We start from the raw sequence: 11,469 nt of genomic DNA on the forward strand, positions 1-11,469 counted from the left end.
TCATCTAATTGTCAAGTCAAATGCACCTTCCAAGTTTGATGGCCAACAGCTTATGGGTTTTTAAGTTATTGATCGTCAACTGTTTTTACCAACAAGATAAATATGACCTTAACCTTTGACCCCTTGACCCCAAAATCAATAAGGGTCATCTACTAGTCATGAGCAATCATCATACCATGATTGAAGTTCCTAGGCCTAAGAGTTCTTTAGTTACTGATCATTAACTGTTTTTACCTACAAGGTCAATGTGACCTTGACCTTTGACTCCAAAATCAATAAAGGTCATCTACTTGTCATGACCAATCATCATACCAAGTTTGAAGTTCCTATGCCTAAGTGTTTCTTATTTATCACTCGGAAACCATCGACAGAAATTTATGCAAAGCAATATTCTCTTCTTTGACGTGGGAGCATAATTATTAATTAACAGTTAACAGTTAATGTTGTATTATTTTGTTTAACAAATATATATGAATGTTTTACAAAGGTTTGAATAAATTTTTCCAAATTTTTCATTACAGCTTACATAATTTCAATATTTTAAAAGACATTTGTTGTTGTTAAAAGAGAATCATCTGCATTAAGAAACTTTTTCGAAGATTCTATAAAATCAATATTTATGACACACAGTCCTCTGAATTCATTTATTTTCTGTTCCGATATCTACATTGTGCATATCACATGACTGTATGTCAAATAATTATGTTCCAACAGTGTCTCGGAAAAGTAGTTTTAAACATTTCAGTTAAAAACTGACCTAAACTTTCACTCAACATCACAGAAATATTGGTCAACCATAGGTGACAACACTGATGCATTGAAGGTTTTTTACTTTTTCGTTTCCCATTAGGTTTTGCCTTTCTAATTCCGTTTTGCCTGAATCGTCTCAGATTCGACTGACGTTTCAATTTCACTCGCAATTTCTTAATTCGATCTCTTAACTTTTTACTCGCCTGTCTATCAAATTACTTTTTATCTGATCAGTTGTTCCTTGCATTTTTCTCCTTTTTACTTTCAATTCTGCTCTCGAGTCCTTTGCTAGCACACGAAGACTTGAACTCTTGTCTTTTGGTTGCATTTTACCGACGACTTTTCTTAAGTACTTTATGGCAAAGTTTGTACCTGTTAAAGTAACAGTGTACCGAGCAGGTGTTGCAAGCTTGTACATAAGGTATGCCAGAGCTACGTCCCCTAAACTGGAGTTTCTAAATGGGTTTTATCACTTTGTCCGGAAGCCCAATCCATTCCATTAAAGGAATTACATCTACACCACTGTAATAAATGGAGAGAAAAATGTCATGTCTTTTTTTATGAATCTTTAAAATCTAAAATGTGGTAACATATAATTATGCACATGGTATCAAGCTATATTTAACTTTTTTGTTTTGTTAAAGCCACACACAACAGGTCATATGGCTATTTTCCAGCAAGACCACAGTTACACCTTCGAGCCAATCTCATTATGGATGTACAACTACTACAGGGAGAGAATTCAATGCATAATGTAATTATTGGACAATGCAAGTTACTTCCCATAGTTTAATAGGCCAAAAACATTGAAAGTGTTTGATAAGTGTACATATTAAATAATAAAACAAAATTATAGTACATTTAAGATACAAGAAATACATCTATCCAAACGGTATAAAAAATTGTTAAAATTATAAAACTGTTACAGGTAATTTTTCTGTTTTTGGGTATGAAAAAGTATGAATGTAAAGTGAGTGACTCAAAAGAATTAAAAATCACATTTTTTTTAATTTTTTTTTTTTTTTTGGTAGGATGGAGGGGGCGGGTCGGGGTCACGGGGGATGGTAATGTTACACCAACACATAAAAGATATAGGTCATTAACTACCTTCCTTACTAGCGGAGAAGACCTCATGTGTCCCTCGAGATCTGTGAATTATTTCAAGCAGTTTAAAAAGGCTCCAAATATTTTCTCCATTTGGTAATTTTATGACACAAAATTTTCCAAACTGGGTTAGGGACTTTCTCCCTAAATGGCTAGGGGAAAGGCCTGAAAAATGGGATATATCTAAATGTTTAAAAAAAATTTAGAACATTCAATTACTTTACATGAACATATTTAATGAAATGTAAACTATGTTTTTCATAATGTTAGAGAAACACAATGTGGTTGTACTTTCTAGAAAGTGGTTAACACAAAAACCTATTTTCAATGGAAAAAAACACACTTGAATAAGTGACATTTAATGTTCTCTTATGTTCATGCTGAAATTCTTGCCAAAATGGGGGTTCATACTTTGACCAGTCAAAAGCTTGAGTATTTTACATATTAGTCAATTTCACAACTTAAAAATACATATTATGTATATAAACAAAAAAGTTTTAAAGAGTGACAAAAAACATTGTTGCACCTGCATACACATTGCACAGATAAATTGCAATAAATATAGGGGGTTGTGCACTTACAGTGTCTGTAATTCATACATTAATTAAATAAGATAAAATTTCACCTCTGACAGAATTAATTATAAAACATTTATTCACTGACCTCCAGATTGTGATATTTATTATAAATATAAGTATCCCTATTGTAATGATATCTTACAATAGACAGGTGTACAGAATACATTTCTTTATACACATTTTCATAAAGAAATGCCATATTAAACTACTTGCATATGAAATTCTGAATTATTTTCTTTCCGATCTATCATATTCAATATATATATAATTATCCTGACTTTGTAAATGGCTAAATATCCATTCTAACATGACCAGCATTTTTCCCTATTGAACATAGAAGAACCGAAAGTGTGTGTTATTACGCAAAAAAAATCACTGTTGAAATTCTATATTTAGACATAATTATGACGTAATTATTATACATGTGATGTAACCACTAAAAATGTGATGCGCTGAAAATAAGCACGGAAACAAATCATGTGCAATTTAGCTTAATAATGGTTTGACAGCATTTATTTGTTGGTGTTGTGTTAGAATCGAAGTAATATATCCAAATTGGTAATTTTATCGCTTGATAAAATCACTGCTTGTCGTTCAGATGCACATCCATATATATTACTCGGGCTACGCCCTTGTGATATAATTCCTCGAATCCAAACTCCAAACAGTGATTTATTGAGCTATAAATCACAGATTGGGATATATTATTTCTTAAATAACTTACACTTTTGCTGCATAGAAGAAACTTCCAAACCATACTGCGGATGTTAGCAGATGCACACAAACTAGAACCTTCCCATGCTCTTTGTATGTTTTCTTAAACCTCTGGAAAACGGTCAACTTCTCTTCTGGCACAGTTTCTGACTTAGCCTCGGTACTTTTATCAGATTCAACCTTGTCCTTTGCATCTGTAGCTCCACCATTGATACCTTTCTCTTTGTTGGAATATAGAACTGTTCGAGAAAAATGAAGATATCTGAACTGTGAGCTTTCCAACAATGCGGTTCTTGTCAGAGTAGATTCCCTCTTGTTTGAGAAAAGACTTGAATGTTGATGATGATCTGCAAATAAAAGGTAAGCTTGATATTAATCTATGAATTATGCATGGTTTTAAAGCTTAACATGATCAATTTAAAAGATCTCTGGAGAAAACCATTCATCATTTTTATGGAAAATTTCAAAATATATATTTATTGAAAAGTAAACAGTGCTAACCAATATGATACAACTGATCTTGGTCTGCAATAGTTGCATGAATTTTATGTGGCACACAAATTTTTTACCAGGAATTTTCTTCATTAATTTTGCACAAGGCCACCAAGCATGCCTGAAGTATGGGCCTTGGACAGTGACATTCAATTAAGATCCAAAAGATATGAAAGTTTAAAAATGCATATTTTTTCTACATCAAGGTCAATTACTCTACAAATCCTGAATAAATCCACACACAAACCACTAGGTGCTGACCAGCATTTCTGTAAAGTTTCATGACTCTAGGTCAAATAAGTTTGGGGCTGTAACACGCCACACAAATTGAAAATAGCAAATTTTTACTGCACAGACAGTTAAGAAAACAGTATTCATGTGCTTATAACTTTTTAACAAATTACTTTTTGAAAGATATTAAACCCTGAGATTTAATGACTTTTGTATTCAATATAATTTTATCTAAGTACTAAAAATAATAATATAAGGCCACCCATAAATACGTGTATATACCTGTTTGCTATTGCTGACATATATAATTAGTTAATTGCCGCAGGCATGCAGTTAAACTGCATGACATAAGGAAAATCTTTTCCCTGGTTGGTCACTCTTTAAATGGTAACACCCTAATTTTATGCACGGAATGCCCTCATGAATGATCAATCTTTACGATATCACACTTTACATGCTAGTTTTCGTAGTTAAATGTGTGATTTTCCTTCCGATTTTTTTTTCCAGCGGATTATTTTGTCAACTGCCCTGACTGATTTAGGGGAAATAGAAAAGAAATTTAATTTTTTTAAGCCTAAAAAAACTTTTGAGTCTGGGCTTTTCGGCGGGTTGGCTGGCAATAGCAAACAGATAAATTTTCATGAGTGACCTAAAAAATAATAATAAAATCAATAAAACATTTATCTCCACTCTTAGTAAGGTTTGAATCTCCCTAAATGACTCCTTGACCAAAATATTTTTGTGTTATTGAGTGATCAAATCATGCATGCTCTTTTTTGTTGTATTTCTTTTACAAAATGTTATGTTTTTTCCCTTTAGAGTTATCTTTTGTCAGAAACTGTTATATATAAATTAATAATTGCTAAAATAAAATAAGTTACCAAAAATATTGAATGTAATTGTATTTATTCATTTTTTGTTTTTGTGTCTTTTTTATATTTCAACCAATTTTTACATATCCGAAATAAAGTTTATCCGAAATTCCATACAATTTCATGAATGAAATCAATGATTTTTGATCAGCTATAGTGTAGGTTTTAATAGATTTTGCAACAAGATCATTTATACAAATAAATTCTTTCTTTTCTGAACTTTCATAAGCAAAATCTTTGAGTTTTAAAAGGATCAGACCTGTGACTTAACCAGAATGTGTCAGAATAACATATGTTGTTCAGTTTATTTAACCTTATTTTTCATTTGCAATACCCTTTTTGAATTTCCAATTAATTCTTATATGTATTATACAATAAAACAGTTATTTTAATATTGTTTTTTTAACATTTCAAGTATCAAATTATTAATTCCATAATTGTGAAACAACAATTACACCAGTTGACATTCGATCGCCACGGGTAAAATGATCCAAGCCTTAACTTGTGAAAATTAGGAAAATTTTCCAAGCTGGACTTTTCTGTAACTGAATCTGTCACTTACACAATTAAATTATTATGACGTCGACTGCAAAAGTCTAGTTATAGCTTGCATGTTTATCCGATTTAGCTGAGATGAAAAAGAAGTCAATTTCACCAAAAGTATTATATCCCAAAAACGGGAAAAGTGATGGTGTCAAATCTGCCCATACAGGGGGGACTGTTTATCATTAGCCAATTAGAGCGTCTCTTACTGTAAATTAACTGATAGCTTGCATATACAAATTGAAAAGTGCAAACTGTGACTTCAATGGTCTGAGATGGATCGATTACATGACAATTAACTTACATAAGTTACAAGGTATTCATATAATATGAGTGTGAGATATATTAGACATTTTGTTTATTGATATAGACATTTCAATGCACTGTCAATTTCAAGGATTAGCATAAGTTGGCCATTATTAACATTTGCTGAGAAAAAAAAAACAAATTATGGCAAAATATTATTATAACAAGGACTGATATAACTGTTGTGTTAATTATCATCACAAATGGCTAAATTTATTTAGCAAAACATGCCATAAACCACGGATTTAATTACAGCTGTGAATAATATAGAGCGGGTGAACCCGGATATCGTGTTTATTCGGATACTTTTTTATTTTCAAAGATAATTTTAGTGAAAGTGACATCAATTATATTTCAATTGCGTGATCGGAAACACACACATAAAATTTTCTTTCCCGGTTTTTCAAAGTTTTACAGCCGCTTAAAAAAATTAGAGAAAAAGTAAGCATCTTTCAGATAGGTTGTTTTAAATCAATTTCTTACTGGGTATGCTAAGGAAGATGTGAAATCGATTTTTGAAATTTATATTAAAAATGATGAAAATTTTAGGCAATATGAAAGTGTATAGCAAATAAGATCATTTTACTGTATATATGTGTGTATTGAGATGGCCTAAAGGCAAAATTCTGGTTGGTGACCAGGGCCAAAACACCGTTTTTGGGGAAGGGGCCTCAACCTTTTTCTTGGGGAAAATATGCGTGATTTTGGCATACTTTGGGAAACGGGGTCTCAAATTTAACACAAACTTTTAACAAGTTCTTCAAATTAGAAAAACAAAAAGCACTGGGAAATACTAATAAAGCAGTAAAAGACCTTAATTCATTGCACCATCATTTAATTTTGTTCTAAATTCTATGGGAAATTTCAAAACACTCGGGAATTTTGAGGACCAAACTGGGGAAAAAAAGAGGCTAGTTTGGTTGGGGAAGCAGCCTATATTCGGCCTCTACATAGAAGGGTTTTTTGGCCCTGATGATGTGGTATCCGTATGACCCGACAATATTTTCTTTTATTCTGCTCTTTCGGATACATTTTTTGGCATGTTATTTTTTTCATAGTACGTTAATATAATCATTGATCAAGATATACACCGTAGGGAACGTGTTACAGTATCGCGTTTTTCGGTTACAGTATAGAATTTTCAAGATGGAGGATTATTTATGGGAAGAGAGGTAGGTGATTTTTATTCAGGTCCATACTATACTAGTAGTTTAGTTTCTAAAAGATGTTTTTGTGCTTTGCTTGTAAGGAACAGAATCCGGTATCTAGTCATATATTTCTTCAGACCCTGCACCGCAGATTTATCTCTATATTATCTCATAAATGTGCAGATTTGACAGTTTAAAAATTTTAATCGAGAGACCAACGCATTTTTCTCCCATTCCGACATTATTTAAGCATGCCTAGATAAAGTAAATCTGCAAAACGTTAGTCCTCTATGTTTAGAAACGTTTATAAAAGTAAATGACCAGTTGAACCTATTTTCCTGTTGGTAAAATGCGTTTGAAAAAATAAACAATGTTACAGTATAGAGCGAGGTTAATTTTGAAGTGTTACAGCATAGACCTAGTGACTTTCATCCAATTTTGTTACAGTTTATACCCAGATTTTTGTTACAGTTTAGATACTTGCCAAAATTTCAAACAAAGTTCGTGTATCCATTATTTTTATGAAATAACTCATACTTTTCTATTTAATACATTCTTGAAAAGCTGTATTACTTTTTTTCTTCAGCAGAAACGTTATAGTTTGCTATTTATCTTACTTTAAGTTTCAGATTGAGACTTTTTGCAGAATAAGTAATGTCCTAAGTAAGGACTGTTTTCACGACAACAACAGTAACTTTTATCGAATTGTATTGAGAGAAGAAAGATAAGATATTGCTTGATATCATTACACATTATTATAATGCCCATTAGTAATAAAATAGAGAAAACATAATCCTTAACAGAAGTCCAACACAGAAAACATGAAAATGTTGCAGGCTCAGTTTGATTAAACCTGTTCATGGACGGTAGTGGTAACTGCAAGCTACCGTCCACGCCTCCTAGCACCGGCTTCAGCAGAATTCACATTAAACATGAACTGGTACACTTCAGATTTTTTAACATCTGTGGATGTGTTCATATGGCGGTTATCATGGAACCTTCAATGTGACACGTTATTGCCATTCTGTGAAAAGCGGCATATTACCCCCAGGTTAAAACTTGCGTGTGCCCTAAACGAGAATACAATGAGTGAAACTAAACAAAATGAAATTTTGAGAGGGGATCGGAGGTCATGAAGCCTGCATACCATAGATAAGCTGTCATAAAGACACAATTAACAGGCAGGCAATACCCTAAGAATGATTAAACAGTATTTAAGTGAGCAATACTACAACCTTTAATTTTATTTTATAAGTTGGAATTTCCATCTACCATAATGTATTTTGTAAGTATTTAAAAGGGTTTATGAATATTTTCAATTTTGTTGTGTTGGAATTTCTTTAGGGATTCTGTTTAACTCTATTTTGTTAAGTTTGGCTTTCTTGGATTTTAAGTTTCAACGACACTGAAGTCATGTGAAAACATTTCTGCTTTAGTGTAAAGAAAGAGCCAAGATACCCTTTGTGAAACATTAAAGACACGAGCGGGCACCTGACTAGAACCACCGACCTTCCGTAAATTAGCTTGATAGATTCCTCACATACAAAGAATCGAAAGTCATGATTGGATTTCAACTACAGCAGTAAATGAAAGATGATTAAATTTTGAAGTCGACGCCCTTATCCCGACTCTGCCACTATTATGTACTTCCATCAGGCTCACTAGAGAAAATATTGTAATTTTCTGACCTTAATTTATACTCTTTAATTTTCTTTTTCAGAAAATTGAAAACTGTTATACAGGATGTCTGAAATAAAGAAAAACGACTTTTAATTTAATAATGACAAAATAATCGTAACTTCAACAAAGAAGCATTCGAAATGACGCCGTGATCATGATTTGATTTGAATGCTTTTGGTTCGAGATGAGAAGGGTCTTTAAACATTGCCTTTTTTCAAAATCTATGTTTTGGGTTTTCGTATCCCCGATTGCAACCGAAACCATTTGAACAACTTAATTGGTAGAAAGTCATGTAAATTTCATCACATTTAGTCAAGTAGTTACTGAGCGGATTAGATTGCACCAAACATATGTACGACAGACGGACGACTAGCCATCGGGCCAATAAGCTCACAGAGATTTAAAAGTCTATGTAACATTCATACATTTTACCAAGTATATATAGAAAATATCGAAGTCTAAACTGTAACCGAAATCTGGGTATAAACTGTAACAAAATCGGATACAAATCGCTAGGTCTATGCTGTAACCCTGCACAAATTACCTCGCTCTATACTGTAACATTGTTTATTTTTTCAAACGCATTTTAAACGAACAGGAAAATAGGTTCAACTGGTCATTTACTTTTATAAACGTTTCCTAACATAGAGGACTAACGTTTTGCAGATTTACTTTATCTAGGCATGCTTAAATAATGTCGAAATTGAAGAAAAATGTGTTGGTCTCTCGATTCAAATTTTCAAACTGTCAAATCTGCATATTTATGAGACAATATAGCGATAAATCTGCGGTGCAGGGTCTAAAGAAATATATGACTAGATACCGGATTCTGTTCCTTACAAGCAAAGCACAAAAACATCTTTTAGAAACTAAACTACTAGTATAGTATGGACCGGAATAAAAATCACCTACCTGTCCTCCCAACAAATAATCCTCCATCTTGAAAATTCTATACTGTAACCGAAAAACGCGATACTGTAACACGTTCCCTACGGTGATATAGTTGCTTCACAACTGGTACAAACAAATGATAGTAACGAAGAGCAAGCATCAACACAAAAAGCTGAACTGCCTCTATCAATAATATTTATTGAAAATTCCTGAAATAAAACACATTACTTCTAAATTGGTTAAGAGAGAAATATTGCCAAAAGTTGTTACAGGTGGAGAAAGATTTTAATTGAAAAGAAAAGAAAGAAACGAAGCTAAAAAACGCATTTAGAAGAGAACGCAAAAGGTTGACAAATGGTTGGAAAAAATAGAAGAAAAAGCAGACCAACAACTCAAGTCTGACTTGCGGCGTGGCCGAGTTGGGGTTAACGCGTCGTACTAGTGAGGGTTCAAAACCCATCAGAGGCGAGTTCCAATCATTGCGCAGTACTGGTTGGTTCCAGTAACGGATTCGAGAGTGTTTCAATAAGCTTAAAGCTTCTAATACAATCAAACTAAAATAAATTTGTATAAACTAAGGCCAAGCAGATGCTTCTTGAGAAAAAAAGAGAAAGAATAAGAAAAGGTCTGTAAACTGAGACTGAAACAAGCACTGGCATCTCAGACACAAAAACACTCAGCTGGTTTGACCGTTTAACTCAGATAGTGATGACAACGATTATTTGAAAGATCTGTGTGATGATAGTGATGATTATGACTTTAGTCAATTCAGTGACAATAAATGTTACAATTGTGAAGGTGTTGATATAAAAGAAGGGCGGATAGGTTGTCAAAGGTACTTGAGATTTTTTTAGTCATTGATTTCAGTGATAGAATGACCGAGGAAGAGGTGCTAGAATATGCATTTCAGTTTTTGTTTTTTTGAATGAATTGATTGATAATATATCGCGAGGAACAGTGACAAGACAATTTAATTCTGTTATAGAATAAGGAGTTTGATTTATGAACATTTTCTGATAATTCCTAAAAACATTAATAATTTCTTTTAAATATTCACCAATGTTCAAAAGTCATAAAACGTAATCAACTTGTTTGATTGTATGAAATAAAGAGTGAAAATGTAATCAAATATGTATTTGAATTACATTTTTTTTAAGCGTGGATCAAGGTATCCGGATATAGCCTCCAATATCCAAAAGACCCAACGCTATGTCACGGGATGGTTCACGGTCTATACACATAAAATCATTGTATATAACAATTACAAGTAAGCCATATTGCCGGGCATAAATTTCCGTATCGAGCATATGCATTGAAAATCGTATCTTCCGGATACTAATAAATTTAGCGCTATTTTACCTTAAGTTTCCGAATATAGCCTCACCCGCTCTACTTACATATTTAATATGTGTGTCCATTGCATCAGAAAAAATTATTCCGTTTTTAAAAGGCAAACCCCTGGATTAGACTCTATGTATTTTTTCAGTTGTAAAACTTATAGATTTATAATAAACTAAAGGAAACGGCATGAACACTCCTAGTTTAGCCCCAGGGCCAGGATAAACTATCCGACTTTGGTGCCATCAGAAGTGTCACTGATCAATTGTACATTGAATTGTATCTATGCGATGAAGAAATCATGGTGTTATTAAATAAGAAAAAATAATACATAAGTTTTACCTTTAAACAACGATGTTACACTGATGTTACAAGGCGCCCTTGGATTCTCAAGATAAAAACGTCCCAGAAATGCCCTGGTTGAAAGTATTTTCGTCTGCTTGTATAAACATGATCTTAGATGACAGTGTGTGCCATATCAGACTCATTTACCTAGCTTTGTCGAACACAGGATAAAGATATCATAGTAATAAAACCTACGCTATGAGGAAATCAATGACAGAACGCACGTGAAATTTGACAAGTGTGTCCTTAAGGCTACCGAAAACGAACATGTGTTTTTACGACAACTAGTATGCTAAATGCCGTCCAAACCGTATCAATACCGGAAGAAAATATGTGCAGTTTCAGATGTGGACACGGCCCAGTCAATTTTCGTCCTTCTGTATTATATAGTAAATCTGTCACATTTAAAGCTTCATTCTGGACTTCTATTAAACTCAGGAGAATTCTGTATTTCATAACTTTAAACATCAACAATAG

The 11,469-nt window shown here is 32.9% G+C and overlaps 1 protein-coding gene across 1 annotated transcript; it reads right to left on the minus strand.

Annotated features, from left to right (window-relative positions):
• Positions 1-888: 888 nt before the first annotated feature.
• LOC132719459 (protein FAM210A-like) lies at positions 889-11,113 on the minus strand (the record flags this gene model as incomplete). Its single annotated transcript, XM_060703229.1, is given in 4 exon segments — positions 889-1,207; positions 1,209-1,272; positions 3,157-3,493; positions 10,990-11,113. Coding segments are annotated over 4 exon segments (795 nt in total), but the record flags the coding sequence as incomplete, so codon positions are not given.
• Positions 11,114-11,469: the final 356 nt, after the last annotated feature.

Source organism: Ruditapes philippinarum, unplaced genomic scaffold (assembly GCF_026571515.1).
Source record: "Ruditapes philippinarum isolate M1 unplaced genomic scaffold, ASM2657151v2 ctg5369_1_1_1_1, whole genome shotgun sequence".
Lineage (NCBI taxonomy): Eukaryota > Metazoa > Mollusca > Bivalvia > Venerida > Veneridae > Ruditapes > Ruditapes philippinarum.